The 18,942-nt window shown below is 47.3% G+C and overlaps 1 protein-coding gene across 3 annotated transcripts; it reads left to right on the forward strand.

Moving 5' to 3' along the window:
- Positions 1-62: 62 nt before the first annotated feature.
- On the forward strand, positions 63-18,918 carry wdr3 (WD repeat domain 3). 3 transcript variants are annotated; one of them, XM_088644952.1, is made up of 27 exons: positions 63-217; positions 2,086-2,288; positions 2,625-2,834; positions 3,300-3,418; positions 3,604-3,682; positions 3,917-4,012; positions 4,475-4,570; positions 8,305-8,406; positions 8,649-8,746; positions 9,464-9,562; positions 9,890-10,120; positions 11,140-11,233; positions 11,419-11,520; positions 11,936-12,021; positions 12,521-12,659; positions 13,323-13,379; positions 13,491-13,591; positions 13,808-13,919; positions 14,152-14,286; positions 14,379-14,429; positions 14,944-15,009; positions 15,443-15,535; positions 15,655-15,705; positions 16,087-16,130; positions 16,240-16,368; positions 18,059-18,152; positions 18,615-18,918. In XM_088644952.1, the coding sequence occupies exons 2-27, from the start codon at positions 2,115-2,117 to the stop codon at positions 18,768-18,770; spliced, it is 2,814 nt and encodes a 937-aa protein (XP_088501078.1). In that variant the 5' UTR covers positions 63-217; positions 2,086-2,114; the 3' UTR covers positions 18,771-18,918. The 3 variants fall into 3 exon arrangements, with proteins under 3 accessions (XP_088501078.1, XP_088501087.1, XP_088501095.1); XM_088644961.1 differs by having other exon boundaries at positions 87-217; positions 2,091-2,288; XM_088644969.1 differs by having other exon boundaries at positions 99-217; positions 2,083-2,288.
- Positions 18,919-18,942: the final 24 nt, after the last annotated feature.

Consider the following 18,942-nt stretch of genomic DNA (forward strand, 5'->3'; position numbering starts at 1 on the left):
ATAAAATGCAGTAATATAAAAGGTTATGCTAGGTATTGTGATGCCATGCCGCATTCTTAACTCATTTGAACGATTACAGAGTGATCGACCTCAAACGCCTCCCCAGGTTCCTGGTTCGGTGTCTCGGCGCAGGAAGTTCGCTCCGAGCTGGTAGGCTTGTACAAGATAAATACCCACAGTAGACGAATTAGAGCACGCAGCCTTTCCACATCACAACGTAAGTGATAATATCGCCTTTATTAAATTATCGTGCTGAAATATTCTGAACGTTTTCTGTTCTTGGCTTGCTCAGAAGTCCTTGCTGTGTTACACACGTGGGTCCGTCCAGCGCCTGTGGGCGCATGTCTTGAGTTTTCACACTGCAGTGTGCCGTTGCTGTATAGAGTGAATGCGCTGCGTTGTGTGTTGTTGCTTTCCTGAAGTTCGTTGTTAAACACAAGGCACAACCACATTACCTGCTGGTTTGTGTTTACCCTGAGCACTCAGTTCAGTAATTGAGCCGATATGGACCTAATGGTGATAGTTGCGACTTGGAACTCTCTGATTGTTTTCATTTCCTAAACGCGAAGGAGGTTGTCTTTTTAAGTATTACGTTTCTCGGGCGATTTAAAATCGCCAAGCTTTGGGTCGACAAAAAGCTCGGCAGAGGTTCTGTCCAAGCAACCTTCTGGCCGAGTGAAGGATTCGCTTTAGAAAAGACCTCCGCTGAAATTAAGATCCCAAATCGTAGGACCGGGATCGGTGACCTCACTGCAGGACTCAGTGTGATTCTAGCGATAATACTGCTTTCCATGTGGGTGTGCTTGTATTCCGCTCACTGCTAGTCACACCGCAGACTCTGCTGGCTGTCAAGTCCCGGCGACCTTCCAAGAACCTTTATGTCATGATTGATATTTCTTGTAACCGTGAGAGCTATCCGTCAGCTGCCCGGGGGACGGTGCATTTCTGCTGTATTTGCTTTTCTTAAAACCCGAGTACGTTAAATGTTTTCCATTGGATATGTACTGTTTGTTTTACGTTGAGACGGGAAACGTCTTTCCCTCTGGCAGTGCTCTGCGACGCCTGCTTTAAGTCACCTGGTTCTCCTTGCTCGTTCACGGCGGAGGCCGTGGCCAGTTCACCCCAGTCATGCTCCACACCTGCAGAACTTCAGTCCCCTGCTCGATGACATGGTTCAGCTATTCAGACCACTTGAGGTTCATCCCTTCCAGCCACTTTAAATCCTCGTTCATATCAAGTGAATTGACAGGAGGATCTGTCGCATCATCATCCAGCAGCCATATCACCCTGCAGTTCACAACTAGCAACCCACTGAAGCTCAGCAGGTGTGAGCCTGGTCAGTACCTGGATGGGAGACTCCTGGGAAAAACTAAGGTTGCTGCTGGAAGAGGTGTTAGTGGGGCCAGCAGGGAGCACTCACCCTTCGGTCCATGTCCTGGTCAAATTTCCCATTGGCCCTCACCAATAATGGCCTCCTAATAATCCCCATCTATGAACTGGCTTCATTACTCTGCTCTCCTCCCCACTGAGAGCTGGTGTGTGGGGAGCGTTCTGGCACACTATGGCTGCTGTCACATCATCCAGGTGGGGCTGCACACTGGTGGTGGTGGAGGGGATCCCCATTACCTTTAAAGCGCTTTGAGTGGAGTGTCCAGAAAAGCGCTATATAAGTGTAAGCAATTATTATTATTATTATTATTATTATTATTATTATTATTATTATTATTATTAGTGCTCTGACTGAGCACAACTTTGAATGGCCAGTGACCAGTGTTTCTTTTATTTTTCAGTTGGGAATGGAAATATATTCTCTTAATGGCTTAATTCAGTGACTGCCTTGAAGTTCCCCTTGTTTCTGAAATACTTACTATAGTGATAATTTCGCCTATTATGCATTTCTGTTTGAAAGGATAACCATGAACGGCTAGATCAGCCACATATCAAGCAGTGCCGAATGATTTTCTTTTTGGTGTTGCTGTCTAACTACCTCTTGGTTGGGTGCAGCCCTGTGCAGCAGGTTATTGACGTTTGCAGATGGCTCCTGCTTGTGTCTGTGGTGTTGATTTTCTGCCTCGCCTGCGGCAGCTCAGCGCGGTGGCCGAGCCCGTGTCGCCATGGGGCTGACGAAGCAGTACCTGCGGTTCGCCGCCAGCGCTGTCTTCGGCGTGATCGGGAGCCAGAAGGCCAACATCGCTTACGTCACCCTGAGAGGAGGAGAGAAGGGCCGATACGTAGCTGTCGCAGCCTGCGAGCATGTTTTTATCTGGGACGTCCGCAAAGCAGAGAAGGTGAGGAGGGGGGTCGTACAAGCGCTTTCCTTTTCCTGACGAGCCTTTCCTTTTCTTTTCTGAGGGAAATATGGGACACAAAAGATTCCTCTAGTCCTGAAACTTTGTTGTGCCACAGTATTGTGAAGAGGTCATCTTAGCTTTCTCAGTGTTTGGCACAGAATATTTCAGTTTTATGACATTGCACTGCTGCCGTTTTCATGTTCGGAAGTTAGACTTCACTCAGAGAAACGTTTTTGTGATGCTTTGATTTTGTGAGATCTGGGTAGTTTTTTGACAGTTCGGAAGTCTGAATGGGTTATTGTGGCAAACATCAACCCTCTCCTGCCTTTTCAGGTCCTTATTCTTAAGGGGAATAAGCAGGAGGTGACCTACCTCTGCCCTTCTCCTGATGGCATCCACTTGGCCGTGGGCTACGAGGATGGCTCTATTCGGATCTTCAGCCTCCTCGGTGGAGAGAGCAACGTGTCTTTCAACGGCCACAAGTCGGCTGTCACTGTCATTAGATATGATGAGCTCGGTGCGCGACTTGTGTCAGGTGCCAAGGTAAGCTAATCGATTACAAGACACCAGTTCTCTTTCTGGCCTTTCGCCTTCTGCCACTTGCGCACACAGGCAAAGAAGCCAGGCCTTTTCTCTGCTGTGCTCGTCTTTACAACCCTCCTAGATCACAGTGCTCTCCTCAAACGCTGTTCTTTAAATCCTCTAGATGTGCTTTATGTTCTGTTATCAAGCCTTTGTTTTATAGCACGATGCATAAACCCTTCCTCCCATTTATTGGGATATGAATTTTTATTAAATCAGATTGAATCTTAGAAGTATGCAGTTACGTTCTCTTTAAGCCTGTGCAGCCATCACACTGAAACTGTCTTTGAAAAAGTAAAGTTATAACATTCAGTATTTTTTACAAAGCATTACTGCTTTGTTGTAGTAAGTCCCTGGAGCCTCTTCATTATAGTGTTTGAAAGTGTGCGTGCAGTAAACTGAGCCTGGGCTTCCTTTGCACTTCAGGACACCGATGTGATCGTGTGGGATGTGATCAATGAATGTGGTTTATACCGCCTGAAGGGACACAAAGACGCCATCACACAAGCTTTGTTCCTAAAGAACAGGAATCTCCTCATTACAAGGTAAAGCTTATTAAAGCCGTTGATTTAGGGGGATCTACAAATTTAAACCTCATTATTTTCTGTTAGCAGTCTGCAGACTGTTAAAAATATTGTGTGCACTTTAAGCTTCTTATTTGCTCTGTTGTAATAGTCAGTGATCATAATTATGACTGTGTTTTGCCTTACTATTGCTGTTGTTATTTCAGTTCCAAGGACACTTTTGTGAAATGGTGGGATCTGGACACACAGCACTGTTTTAAAACCATGGTTGGACATCGCAGTGAGGTGAGGCTTCCTTTTATCGAAAAAAAACTCTGAAAATACATCGACAGGGCACAGATAACAGGCGTTGTCACTGATATTTCTGTCTTTGTTGTGGTTGATCCGATTTATATATAGAACTTTTTACTTGAGCTTTTGTTAATTAAAATAGTTTTGATTGTTTTCAGGAATAGTGCTAAGATGTACTAATGTGTGCACCCGGAGTGAATTGATTGTTGAAACCTTTTCTGCTTGTAGGTTTGGGGAATGGTGCTGCTAAACGAGGAGAAGAGGATTGTCACTGGCTCTGCCGACAGTGAGCTGAGAGCTTGGGACATCACTTACCTGCAGGAGGTAAAACAGGCGTTAAAGCTGATTATGACAACAGCCAGCCTGTCTTCGCCTTCTTTATGTTTAAATGTAGGAGGTCCAGTGTGGAGTTTGTCATGATTTAAATAGTTATTTAAAAAAAATGTGCCAAAAAGGTAAATGCTCTCAATCAGGCAAACTTATACTTGGTGATTTTTTTAAAAAGTGAAGCAGAAAATATAAAATTCTCATCATCATGTCCTCGCTGACCGCTGTTTGATATTCCAGCGTGATGTTTGTATGCTATGAGCAAGGTTTCTGTTTATGTCATCTTCACAAGACCTTGAGTAGGATGGTCTTTATATTCTGGCTTATAAGTGATTTTATCCATGTTTCTGTAGCTGTTTGTGTCGTTGCTTGTTCAGACGGGTTTCAACATCTCCCATGTGGCGAACTAACACATGGCACCAGTCCTGCTGCACAGTAATGCATCTGTTTCCATCTCAGAACAAGGAGGAGGGGGAGCCGGAGGTGAAGAAACCAAAAGCACTGCTGGATGATCGGGATGACCAGGAAGAGGAGCTGGATGAGAATCCAGCAGAGGTAATAATAATCATTCATATTCAAACCAATTAATTATTAATCCAACCTCAATTTCTAGAATCGCTTTATCCAGTACATGGTCACGGAGGACCCAGGGCCTTACCCAGCAAGTAACGGGGGCAAAGTGGGGTACACCCTGGACGGGACACCAGTCCATCACAGGGCACACAGACACGCACACCCTGGACGGGACACCAGTCCATCACAGGGCACACAGACATGCACACCCTGGACGGGACACCAGTCCATCACAGGGCACACAGACATGCACACCCTGGACAGGACACCAGTCCATCACAGGGCACACAGACATGCACACCCTGGGTGGGACACAGTCCATCACTGGACACACGCAGACACGCACACCCTGGTCGGGACACCAGTCCATCACTGGGCACACGCAGACACGCACACCCTGGTCGGGACACCAGTCCATCACAGGGCACACACAGACACGCACACCCTGGGTGGGACACCATTCCATCACTGGGCACACAGACATGCACACCCTGGATGGGACACCAGTCCATCACTGGGCACACAGACACGCACACCCTGGATGGGACACCAGTCCATCACTGGGCACACAGACACGCACAACCTGGATGGGACACCAGTCCATCACTGGGCACACAGACACGCACAACCTGGATGGGACACCAGTCCATCACTGGGCACACACAGACACGCACACCCTGGGTGGGACACCATTCCATCACTGGGCACACAGACATGCACACCCTGGATGGGACACCAGTCCATCACTGGGCACACAGACACGCACAACCTGGATGGGACACCAGTCCATCACTGGGCACACACAGACACGCACACCCTGGGTGGGACACCAGTCCATCACTGGGCACACAGACATGCACACCCTGGGTGGGACACCAGTCCATCACTGGGCACACAGACACGCACACCCTGGATGGGACACCAGTCCATCACTGGGCACACAGACACGCACACCCTGGTCGGGACATCAGTCCATCACTGGGCACACAGACACGCACACCCTGGATGGGACATCAGTCCATCACTGGGCACACACAGACACGCACACCCTGGGCGGGACACCAGTCCATCACGGGACACACGCAGACACGCACACCCTGGACAGGACACCAGTCCATCACTGGACACACAGACATGCACACCCTGGATGGGACACCAGTCCATCACTGGGCACACAGACACGCACACCCTGGATGGGACACCAGTCCATCACTGGGCACACACAGACACGCACACCCTGGATGGGACACCAGTCCATCACTGGGCACACGCAGACACGCACACCCTGGTCGGGACACCAGTCCATCACTGGACACACACAGACACGCACACCCTGGGTGGGACACCAGTCCATCACTGGGCACACAGACACGCACACCCTGGGTGGGACACCAGTCCATCACTGGGCACACAGACACGCACACCCTGGATGGGACACCAGTCCATCACTGGGCACACACAGACACGCACACCCTGGATGGGACACCAGTCCATCACTGGACACACAGACACGCACACCCTGGATGGGACACCAGTCCATCACTGGGCACACGCAGACACGCACACCCTGGTCGGGACACCAGTCCATCACTGGACACACACAGACACGCACACCCTGGGTGGGACACCAGTCCATCACTGGGCACACAGACACGCACACCCTGGATGGGACACCAGTCCATCACTGGGCACACACAGACACGCACACCCTGGATGGGACACCAGTCCATCACTGGGCACACACAGACACGCACACCCTGGATGGGACACCAGTCCATCACTGGGCACACACAGACACGCACACCCTGGATGGGACACCAGTCCATCACTGGGCACACAGACACGCACACCCTGGATGGGACACCAGTCCATCACTGGGCACACAGACATGCACACCCTGGACAGGACACCAGTCCATCACTGGGCACACAGACACGCACACCCTGGATGGGACACCAGTCCATCACTGGGCACACAGACACGCACACCCTGGTCGGGACACCAGTCCATCACTGGGCACACAGACACGCACACCCTGGATGGGACATCAGTCCATCACTGGGCACACACAGACACGCACACCCTGGGCGGGACACCAGTCCATCACGGGACACACGCAGACACGCACACCCTGGACAGGACACCAGTCCATCACTGGACACACAGACACGCACACCCTGGATGGGACACCAGTCCATCACTGGGCACACAGACACGCACACCCTGGATGGGACACCAGTCCATCACTGGGCACACACAGACACGCACACCCTGGATGGGACACCAGTCCATCACTGGGCACACGCAGACACGCACACCCTGGTCGGGACACCAGTCCATCACTGGACACACACAGACACGCACACCCTGGGTGGGACACCAGTCCATCACTGGGCACACAGACACGCACACCCTGGGTGGGACACCAGTCCATCACTGGGCACACAGACACGCACACCCTGGATGGGACACCAGTCCATCACTGGGCACACACAGACACGCACACCCTGGATGGGACACCAGTCCATCACTGGACACACAGACACGCACACCCTGGATGGGACACCAGTCCATCACTGGGCACACGCAGACACGCACACCCTGGTCGGGACACCAGTCCATCACTGGACACACACAGACACGCACACCCTGGGTGGGACACCAGTCCATCACTGGGCACACAGACACGCACACCCTGGATGGGACACCAGTCCATCACTGGGCACACACAGACACGCACACCCTGGATGGGACACCAGTCCATCACTGGGCACACACAGACACGCACACCCTGGATGGGACACCAGTCCATCACTGGGCACACACAGACACGCACACCCTGGATGGGACACCAGTCCATCACTGGGCACACAGACACGCACACCCTGGATGGGACACCAGTCCATCACTGGGCACACAGACATGCACACCCTGGACAGGACACCAGTCCATCACTGGGCACACACAGACACGCACACACTCCACTCATAACTGGGCCGGTTTTCCCAGAAGCCAATTTACCTGCCGGGATTTGGACTGTGGGAAGAAACCGGAGCACCCGGAGGAAACCCACAGGAACACAGAGGAGATGCGAACTTCAGGCAGACGGCACCCCGGGACCTGAACCCGGGGTCAGCACTGTGAGGCACCAGTGCTAACTGCTGCACCACTGAGTCACCAATAAAAAAAAAAGTGCCATGGTATCTGTAAAGACCAAATAGTCAGGATCTCATCCAAGCGTCTCTGGCCACCATAGTGGAGAATTTATTTGAAATGAGAGAGAGAAGAGAGAAGAGCATCACCTACTGCTCCACCAGTAGCAGCACCACAGTCTATGTCCGTATACCACTGAATATCTTCTTTGCATTCTTTGGCTCTTCATTGTGTTGATTTAGGCTTTTTGTCCAGTTAGAATTTATTGGTTTGAGAAATAAAGGACACATTAAGTTCAGGCTATTACTTGAACGCTAATAATCTCAGTTCCCTGCTTGTAACTCTCGTGATTATCTAGGCATTGATTTGCCAAACATTCACAACATTAAACTTTGCAGTTTTAATACTTATATGTATTTGTATATTAGTTCCTGACAAAATCTTTGCATCAGTATCATTCAGTATATTTTCAAAATGATTTTCCAGATTTGTTTGTTCAGCTAAACGGTTGCTCCTGCAGTATGATCTTGGTTATTGTTATTAACACGATCTTTGTCTTTCAGCGAATCTTGAGCTGTCAGAAAGCTGGATCAGTCCTGAGGGATGGAAGGGACAGGGTTGTGACCATGACAACTGATTTGAAGTCCAGAATGTTAGCATGTCATGTGAGTCCCACCTTGTCTGAGCTCTCCAGGACTTTAATCAGACAGAAATAAATTCTTCATTTCCTTACATCAGCTAAAGCCAATTTGCAGACTCAAAGTTTTTGTCCTATGGTTTTTATTCATTTCAGTCAGCTTCAAACATCCATTAGCTTTTCCTTTTGCCATTTCCAACCCCAGAGTGTTTGTGAAGGCAGAGTTTCACAGGGCGTGCACTGAGAGGATGGGGTCTTCTGTCATTACAGGGAACTGATGCAATTCTGGAAGTGTTCCATGTCCTGTCAGAAGCCGAGGTTAAACGGCGACTAGAGAAGAGAATGAAGAAGGCAAAGAAAAGAGCTAAGTGAGTTGCAGTGAAACCAGTAGGCTGTATTTTAAAACCCTCCCCTTTTCTGGATCTTCAAGATTAAAATGCATCAAGCTCAATGCTTGCAGATCCCTTATGTATGCAGTGCCTATAGAAAGTGGACACACGATTTCTAAAGTAATACATTTTGTGACCTAAAAGCCTGAAATCGAGGCCCATTAAATCAGAATTTATTTGATCTTTGTTAGCCACTTTGCAAGCTGAGCTGGAGTGGTTCTGTAAGTAGGGAAGTGCAAACACGGCCCTATCTAGGTGTGGAAGTAGGGAGCTGCCTCAGCATGTGTAGCCTGCGAAGCAACAAGTAAAGGTTCTGAAGAAGGCTCCACAGTCGAAACATCACCTTTACCTGTCCCATTGCAAATCTAGTGTGCTGAGTTGGTACAGACCTATCCAAAAAGAATAAACGGCTGTAATTCACACAAAAGGTGCATCAACCAAGTACTTTCTGTACGCGCTGTATAGACAGTTACACACTCTGTACCCCGTGTTCAAAACCTAGGCTCAAGGAGTGGAAAAACAAGGGACCTTGCGCTTGAGTTCTTGTCCATGTCTTTCAAATAAAACAACCCTGATGTCCACACTGGCCTAAAAGCCAGCCCCCCGGTGTCGTGTTTAGCGGAGTACTGCAGCAGGGGTGCAGGGCAGATCTGGGGAATGCAGCGAGCAGTGGCTCTGACACTGGACTGGTTTCAGGTCTCGGGACGGGAAGGAAACTGCCGAGGAGCTGGTGGAGAGGAAGCTGGAGGATGAGATCCAGAGACTGACCCACATTAAGGCCTCTGCCAAAATCAGGTCAGTCCAAAGGCTGGGAAGAAACACTTCTCCTACTCGTATTGCTCAACGGTTATTCGTTTGGATTAAGCAGCACTTGAATTAATCACCAAAGTGATTATCCTATAAATGTTATTCCTCTCTCCTTTTCGAATATGCAACAGGATATCTGGACTCCAGAAAACAAGGTGCTCTTGCTGAATACAGCATCGTGCGGTTTTGACCTGCAGACTTGTAAATAAATGAGTTTCTGAACTTTAACTTGAATCCTGACCAGCCAGCTTGCCTCCATCCGATCGCTTTGCCGTATTAACAGCTTCGTTGCGTTTTTTTCCCTGTTTCTTTCAGGTCTGTGGACTGTATTTTGTTCCCCACGGGGGAGCTGAAGGTGGCTCTGCTTCTCCAGAACAATACAGTGGAGTCATATTCCCTGAAAACCACCGAGAGGAATCCAGAGGGCACTAAAACAGCTCGCCTCACCCTGAGCGGCCATCGCACTGATGTGCGCACCCTGGCCTTCAGCTCGGACAACATCGCCGTCCTGTCGGCCTCCGCCGAGACCGTCAAAATCTGGAACAGGTGAGCCTGCCGGGGGCGCATAGCTGTATTCATCCAGACACAAAGGATTCAGAAACATGGAGTGTGTTCCCGCCACGTTCGCCGCGGTAACCGCAGATTCTCAACTCCGTGCGCGGGGTTCCTTTCTAATATTTCAAATATGAGCTACTGATGAGCGGCAGTTTTACTCCGAGTGACACAGTTAGGCACAGGATGATCAGCCCCAGTGAAATCAAGCTGCATTTCTCTACAGGCCTCAGGGCGGGTGTGAAATAGACCTGAGATGTGAAGGCTGAATGAACAAAATGGAAAATACTGAAGCTCATTCAATCCAACAAAACAATGCATACAGATGCATGTCTTGTGATCTTTGTTTGGGGATAGGGCAGGGCAGGACAGTCGTATTGAACGGATGCTTCTGAGAAGTCCCCTTACACGCAGGACATTATTTCATTCAGTACAAAGCACTCGGATGTTTATTGAAATGCATTCTGGGTTCATTTAAGGGCCAGCGGGTGGTGCTTACACATCATTGGCTCAGAGTTTATCCATTTAAAAAATCAGAAATGTAGAACATCGAGAGCCTTTGAATTCAGAAACATCAGAGGCACAGGCAGGGTCAGCCCCGTGAACCTCTTCAGGATCCACGGTGAAACGCGCACCTGAGGGACACGAGGGGAAACGAGTCAGAAATGACTTTACTGTGCAGCGGAGACCAGCCGGCACCTCTGTACACAGAGGGTGGTGAGAGTATGGAACAGGCCACCCCGTCAGGCTATCGAAGACAGTATCGCGTCATTGGTCCTTTCAAGAAACAAGCTGAACGAGCTGAAGGGGCTCCTCGGATCAGTTCGCTGCTGGCTGCCGAAGGAGTTCGTACGGTAGCTGCGCCTGTGATCCTCGTGGCCTGGATGGTCTGCGCTTCTCATTTCCCAGGGCAGAATGTCATCAGTAAGGGACAGGATGAGGCTGTTAAGGTTCTTTGAAAGTGGCTGGGTAATACAGTCACATCTGGAGAAAAGCTTTTGTTTTTTTAATAGGTCGACTCTGCAGGTGATCCGCACGATGGCTTGTGACTACGCGCTCTGCTCCCTCTTCGTCCCCGGGGACCGGCAGATCGTGATTGGCACCAAGGTACTGTCTCCTGTGGGGGGTGTACAGCTGAGTCCCCAGAATCCTTTATTTATCCCCTTCGTGACCCTGGAACGGTTTTGTCAGAGTGAAAACGTGGGGTTTATTTGCAAGACAAGGTTGCTGCCATTTGTGTGGCGTTTGTGAAGCCTGTCGCGTTCAAGTCCTGTGTGTGGTTCTGTCTTCAGAGTGGGAAGATCCAGATTTTTGACCTGGCGTCCGGCAGCCTTTTGGAGACCACAGACGCCCACAATGGCGCACTGTGGTCCATCTGTCTTTGTCCAGATCAGGTAATCTGTGCATTTTTTATTTTTGCTCTAAGACAAGAAAATTGAAAAAGAGGAATCTGTGTAATAGCTCCAGAGAAGTTTGTCTTAAAAGTTTTTAGTCACATCTACATTCGCCACTGGCTAAGTCTAACAATAATTTTCTAAAATCTTCATTCCATATTTGATGTTTCGTGATTGACTTGAATTGGAAAAAGTTATTAATTTTTTTCAAAAGAAAAGGCAAAAGTGTTATGGCAATTTTAATCATATTAATTAAGAAGTTTTAAAGTTGATGTGATCAGTCTTCATTGCCTTTTTAATTGCATGACTCTCTTGGTCTTTAAAAGTGAAACATTTGCCGTACAGTGCTGCTCAGACAGGCAGTGTGGGGTTGCTGTGCCTGTCTGGGCAGCTCACTGTGTGTGTTTCTCTTCAGAGGGGCATTGTGACAGGTGGGGCTGACAAGACTGTCAAGTTCTGGCAGTTTGAGCTGGTGAAGGACAAGGAGTCTGGACAATCAAAGTAAGAAACAATCGAATTTCCTAAACTACACCATGGCAATAAAAGCCCATAAATGTCCATCAAATTATTTTCACAATACACGGGGAATGTTCTTTCCTGTTCATGCACTTAAAAGGAGGTTATGATTCAAACGCTGAAGCTTTTGAAGTATTTAGGTTCTACCACGAACCTCACCTGGTACCAATTTAATCGGTTTTGTGGCGTCCTCTGTGGTACAATCCTAATGACTCTTTGCATGCGAGTGTTTTATTTGGATGTGACCCTCACCTGATTCAGACTTAGTAAGCGAAAGACAAATTCTTGGTAGCTTCAGTTCAATGTTGTTTTTGGATAAGAATACATTGAGCCGATGAGGCTGTTTTGAAACGCGTGAAGCCCGTGGAAGCTGGCGTTCCAGAAGGGCAGCGAGCTTTTTAATCCTGCATGTGCGGGGCGTGTTCCCCTGTCACAAGTCTGGGGCGCGGCCTGTGTGACCTCCCTGCCCCGCGTGTGTTGTCAGGAGGCTGACGGTGAGCCACACGCGCACCCTGCAGCTGGACGAGGATGTCCTGTGTGTGCGCTACAGCCCAGACCAGCGGCTGCTGGCCGCCTCCCTGCTGGACTGCACCGTGAAAGTCTTCTACGCCGACACTCTCAAGGTGGGAGCAGAGAAACGTTCCTCCCAGAGTTCCGCATCGCTAACAAGGTTTCAGTGTAACTGCGACAAAAAAGCAACGAATGACAATAAAATTAATTAGGGCGTCTCCAGGACAGCAGAGGCCTGAATGCACGTTGCATACTATAGTATGTTAGATGTTTTTTTTTTTTTCTCCCGTTATATCTTCGTGGTGAGTACTGGATTTGCAACTCAGTGTGATCCAGGAAAGTGCATTATCAGAGCACAGTCAGCATGAAAGGTAACCGATAATCCCTTGGCAACAGCAGAACTTCAGATCTAGAAATGCCTTCCGGTTTGTATCTATTAGGCGAGTCATACAGTGGCGTTAAATGACTCTTTGAGTGTATACTAAGGTATGTTACATCTGAAACATTGTGAGAACAGGATTTTGGTCGAGCTCACTTAAGATTTGTGCTTGATTAAGCATTCCCTACGTCGGACCTCCTTGTTCTCCTCTTTCTCCTGCTGTATAATATATTGTTGTATTAGGGATAATCAATATTTTTGGTTTCTGTATGCCATTTAAGCTATTTCCTAATTAAATGTTTAAAATTACATTATTTTGTCAGTATTTTAAATAATTAGTTTGAGCCTGAAAAAACATGCTGCTGTTTATTAATCCTCTTTTTTTTTTCCCTTATAGTTTTTTCTGTCTCTCTATGGACACAAACTACCTGTGCTTTGCATGGATATTTCCCATGTAAGTGCTTGTTTTTCTGTTGTGTCATTGTGTTGAAGGATGTGTTGAAGTCATGCATACAACACTTTTTATTTTACCCATGGAGCTAAAAGTCCTTCTATGTTGTTTTAGGATAGCGCTTTGATAGCTACCGGCTCTGCGGACAGAAATGTCAAGATCTGGGGTCTAGACTTTGGAGATTGTCACAGATCCCTTTTTGCCCATGATGACAGGTATGAACATGAGTGTCTTTTAAACAGAAGAACTAGTACAGTAGGCGGTAATACGTTTGTATCTACAGAGTGCACTATTTATGCAATAGAATAGGTTATTACACAGTATTATTTTTATCATACTTCTGTTTCTTTCCTTACCACAATCCAGTGTTTAAAAGTCAGGAAGACATCCTGAAAGGTTCGGTGATCTGATTTCCTTTCTGTCTTTTGCAGTGTCATGTTTCTGCAGTTTGTCCCTAAAACCCACCTGTTTTTCACCGCGGGCAAGGACAAGAAAATCAAGCAGTGGGACGCTGACAAGTTTGAGCATGTGCAGACGCTAGAGGTGATGATGATACAGTGTCTAAAACGACGTGTTTTTCAATTTAAAGAGGGTTTAAAAGGGGTTTTAAGAAACAGTACATTTTTGCAAAGGCTTTCTGCAGAACGCAGAGTCCCTATTTTGGCCTGCATGTACTGGTTAGTACCTCCCAGTGTGTGCTGTAACAGGCTGGCGAGCTCTACAGAGTGCGGAAGCCCGGCTGTGTTTCAGGCAGCGCTGTCTTCTCTGTGGTCAGGGTCATCATCGGGAGGTGTGGTGCCTGGCAGTGAGCCCGAGCGGCGATTACGTCGTGTCCTCTGCTCACGACAAGTCGCTGCGGCTGTGGGAGAGAACCAGGGAGCCCATTATCTTGGAAGAGGAGAAGGAAATGGTGAGGGGCCGTTTGAGACGATCGCAGACCGCAAGGGAACAGAAGCAAAAAATAGCTCACCTGTGCATCTCTGCTTCTTGTGTGTTCTCAAGGCAAGAGAGGCGGAATATGAAGAGAGCCTGGCCAAAGGCGATGAGCCAGTGGTAAGAGTCTTAATTCTTCCATTTCCTCTTCTGTTTTTGTGCTTATTTTATGCAGAATATTGTTGCTGTGGTCCAGAGTACCATTTTAGAAACGTCACAGTTTGTAAAATGACATATCACAATTTCTTTGGCCCATTACAACTGAATTAAACTATGTAGTAAGCAGAGTAATACAAAAATGCAAATGTGACGACCTTTCTCTATTGGAATAAAATATTTCACAAGGCACAATGTGAGATATACGAACTCCGAACAACAATTTAAAGTGATTTTGCATTGTAAATAAAGAAAAATGTCATGATCTTGACTTAAGAGTTCATAGCCTTCATTTCATCCTTTCGAGTGCGAAGGACAAATGTTTGTCATCGCGCTGGACGAGACCAAGGGGACCACAGATGCGTTCTGAAAAGAGGAGCTTTCGGGAAGTGCTGTAGCCCCAGCACCGTGAGCACCCACGTGTCTGAGCTGAGTCTCTGGTCTCGCACCCGCTCACTGTCTGCGGTTCAATCCTCAGGTTCCAGGGGAGACCCAGGGTGAGGCAGGCCTGGCTGGGAAGAAGACCATTGAAACTGTCAAAGCGGTGAGTCTGGATTCAAACCACAAACAGGGCTGTCTGGCCCCTCTGGCTAGTAGCTAGCAGTTCAGATGATCTCAGCCGGTTGTTTCTTTCAAGACGCCTGGGTATCGGCTGGAGCAGTATGGCTGAGCAGCTTGTCCCCGATTTCTCAGTTTTCAGCTCACTTCCACTTGTGTTTGCTTGTTCAGGAGTGCCGTGCTAATTGTAGCTTTTCCACTTTCATGTTCTGTACACTTCCTACTTGTTGCCGTTTATGTATTTCCTAAGTGCGTGTTGAACTGGGGCGTCTTGTCACTGGGCTCCCACGTGGTTGTCATCTTTGCCTGCGTGTCCAGAGCGATGTGTGGGCTGGGCTTGCCATGGGCAGTGCTGGTTGTGTTTCGCTGCTGCAGCTGCTCTCTGGACACGGCTGAAACGGACACGGCTCTCTCCGCAGGCTGAGCGCATCATGGAAGCCCTGGAGCTCTACCGGGAGGAGACCAGGAAGCTGGAGGAGCACAGTGCAGCCTGCAGCGCAGCGGGGAGAAAGGTGAACTTTCAGGTTATTCCATTTTGCTTGGTGTATTTTGAGGATTGTGGTTCAATATACTTTGCTGTTCTTAAATAGAAATAAGAATTGACCTACATATTGTTGTTTTTTTTTTAAAGTTACCGCCGCCTACAATGAGCCCCATCCTTGTTGCTTTTGGAAACATCTCGGTAACTATGAATATTTTAATTTCTTTAAATGCGCATATTTTGCAAGAACCGCGTAGCTCGTGAAATGTGACAATAAGTGTTTGTAAACCTCATGTCCCGATGTCCTGCTGCTTGATGAATTTGAGGGCTGATTGAATGCAGCTTCATTCAACTGCACTGTTACGCTTGTGGTCTTCTGTTACAGGTGATGTGAGTTTAACTTTGTGCTTTATTCAGGTTAATCAGGTTTCAATGAAATATATGGAATAATATACATCTTGACATTTTCATGCAAAGAGTATACATTTTTAATGTGTTTTTATTCTAAAAAATTAATTCTATACTGTTCTTAAGAAGTTTTTTTTTTTCTTAACCTGAGCCCTGTGTTCTTGGTTTTTTTAGCCCTCTCAGTACGTCTTAGATGTGATCAGGAAAGTCCGATCCAGGTAGGAGAATATTTTTTCGAAGTCCAGTAAAGGATCTTTATCTGTGCCGTGTCTAAGTCCAGTCTCCGAGTCGCACGGTGCTTCAGCGTGTTTTGTGCATTCCCACCAGCGAACTGGAGGAGTCTCTCCTGGTCCTGCCCTTCTCCTACGTCCCGGACCTGCTGTCTCTCTTCAATGAGTTCATCCGCGGCGGCCTGGAGGTGGAGCTCGTCTGCCGCTGCCTGTTCTTCCTGCTCAGGTACCCCGCGCTCTGAGTCGGCTTCTTCCTGTAGATCCGAAGGCACGAGAAGCCCTGGCGTTTCAGGACCGGTTCCAGGACCACCTGCCTGTATCAAGTTCAAATGTGCTGCTTTAGAAATAATGGAAGATATATAATGGAGACGTTATCCAGGTGTGACGTCAGGACTCCAATCAGATAGAGACTGAAAGTCTAGTCATCTGGACTGTCAGAAGAATGGTAGTTCTGCTGTTTGTGTTGGATTATGGCACAGGTTGTCAGCGTTGCTGCCTCGCAGAGCTGGGGCCCTGGGTTCAGCTCCTGGGGTGCTGTCTGTGTGGAGTCTGCATGTTCTTCCCGTGTTCGTGTGGGTTTCCTCTGGGTGCTCCAGTTTCCTCCCACAGTCCAAAGACATGCTGGTGGCCTGGCTTCTGTGGGAGCTGGCCCTGGTGTGTGTGAGTGTGTGCCCTGTGATAGACTGGGCGTCCTGTCTAGGGGGCACCCCGCCTTGCGTCTCTGCTTGCCGGGATAGGCTCGGGCTCCCCCGCGATCCTGTACTGGATAAGATGGCTGGCTGGATGGATGGATAGTTGTATTAGGATTCTGATTGCAGGAGTATTGTGACATCGTAGAAGTAATAGAAAAGGAACATGGCACGGATAGGATGAGAAACAGTTACAGATTTCTTTGGAAAGACAGGCAGGACAGAATAGGTGGTGATATGGTACTACATATCAAAAATTAAACTCTAAGCTAGAGAGTAAAGACAGTAGAATCCACGTGAGATAAAAACTTGTTCTTAAAAAGGTTTTAAAGGTCTTTAAAAATATAGTAGGTGTGCGTGATCAGTCACCTACTGCAGACATGGGCACAAGTAACTGAGGTGATCGTGATGGTGGGTAGCAGAGGTGATGTTATATATGAGTGGGAGGTGTCAACTTTGCACACATGAACTGAGATATTGTAATGGAGAATACAGAAGCTGAAACTGATATGATTTAAATAGCTAATGATTGCTTCTTAACCCAGTTTGTAAAACCACCAAACTAGGAAAGAAAATCTTACTGCTCCAGTCTTTTAATCAAAACAACGATGTATGGATAAGAAAGCAGATATGACGGATCCAAAGGGAAAGTGTGATATTAGAATATTGTATCTTTTTATGTATTTTTTCAGTCTCTAAAACATAGGTTAAAAACTGGAGTTCCTGATTTTATCAAAGCGGAAAGAAGCTTGCAGGTGCTGAGTCATTGGGAGAGAGATTGTCTATGTGGTATCCATAGGAGGATCAGAGCTCGTTAACCAAGGGGAAACTGCGTAATCTTCAGCGGCACAATTGTTTTTGGTACAGTAAGAAGTCTAGTTGAATTTGCTGTACTGTGAAAATAGGTGGAGTGGCAAACACTCTGTAATGACACAAGGACTGGTGGTAACATTTGGAAACTGAAAGTAAAGTTATTTCATGTGGAAAATAGGAATCGCTTGTTTTCTCAGAGCTGTGACTGTCTGGAACAGGCTTTCCAATGAAGTTGCTGAAGCCCAAACTCTGGACACTTATAAGAAAAAGCTGAAAAAAAAGAGGTTTAGTTCCACTTAGCTGTCAAAGGACCCAACAAGCAAGACTGACTGAATGGCCTCCTCTGATTTGCATTCTGGTATTACCTTTGTCTTTCATTACAAACTAGCGAAATCATGCTTGATGTTTCTTCAGGATTCACTTTGGGCAGATCACAAGCAGTCAGATGCTGCTGACGGTGATTGACGATCTGAGGAAAAACACCATCTCTAGAGTCCGACAGATAAGGGTGAGCCCTGTGTTCCCGTCTGCCAGTACTGAAGCGATCACTGAAATCTTGTAAATTTACTTTGTAGTTGTTAAAGTTTGCAAAACTGTTTCAGGAAACAGACACTATATGGTTCTTATTGAGAGTGCAGAAAGTGAAGAGGCAGTAAGAAAAAAATACTGCAGGGTTTTTCAGTGCTTTCAATTGTAGATGATTAACCAGTTTGTGTTGATATTATTATATTGCCAATATTTTATGCATAGATATGAAATAAGGTCAGATATGTGATGAAGGTTTGCTGAGATACACCTGCATTTGGTAGAGAGGGGGTAGTCATACATTAAAATATTTTTTTACTCTTAGTCAGATCTCCAAACAAAGTACCAGCAGTTTAAGGGTTTATGAGATATTTCTGTGCATTTGTGTGAAAGCTTGTGAAGAACTCTCAGCAGGAGATCTGACACTGTCCTGCTTTTCTGCCAGGATATTCTCGGCTTTAACATAGCAGGCCTGCAGTTTCTTCAGCGGGAGATTGAGAACAAAGAAGACGTGACTTTCTTTGCTGACGCTACAGACCGGTTTGAGGAAAAGAAGAGAAAAAGGAAGAAGAGGGAGCGCGCCATTCTCACTGTTGCATAAGCTGCCAATGAAGTATTGCCTTAGTTTTTTACTCTTTGTATACGAATCCTTCAATAGTCACGTCCTTAGTCTGACAATGTGGAAATACAAGTCTGTTCCAAGGAACTTCATGTCTTGCTCACTTAATTACAAGTTCTGATTGGCAAAATGTTTTTGACTGGTCTATCATTGT

This window comes from Lepisosteus platostomus, chromosome 2, assembly GCF_059453375.1.
Source record: "Lepisosteus platostomus isolate fLepPlt1 chromosome 2, fLepPlt1.hap1, whole genome shotgun sequence".
NCBI classification, from domain to species: Eukaryota; Metazoa; Chordata; class Actinopteri; order Semionotiformes; family Lepisosteidae; genus Lepisosteus; species Lepisosteus platostomus.

Bases quoted from the DNA above. Each gene is read 5' to 3' on its own strand.
- wdr3 (XM_088644952.1), top strand. From the start codon at position 2,115: ATGGGGCTGACGAAGCAGTACCTGCGGTTCGCCGCCAGCGCTGTCTTC. The intron at 3,419-3,603 runs GTAAAGCTTATT...TTGTTATTTCAG, and splicing joins AGGAATCTCCTCATTACAAG to TTCCAAGGACACTTTTGTGA. The intron at 11,234-11,418 runs GTACTGTCTCCT...TTCTGTCTTCAG, and splicing joins AGATCGTGATTGGCACCAAG to AGTGGGAAGATCCAGATTTT.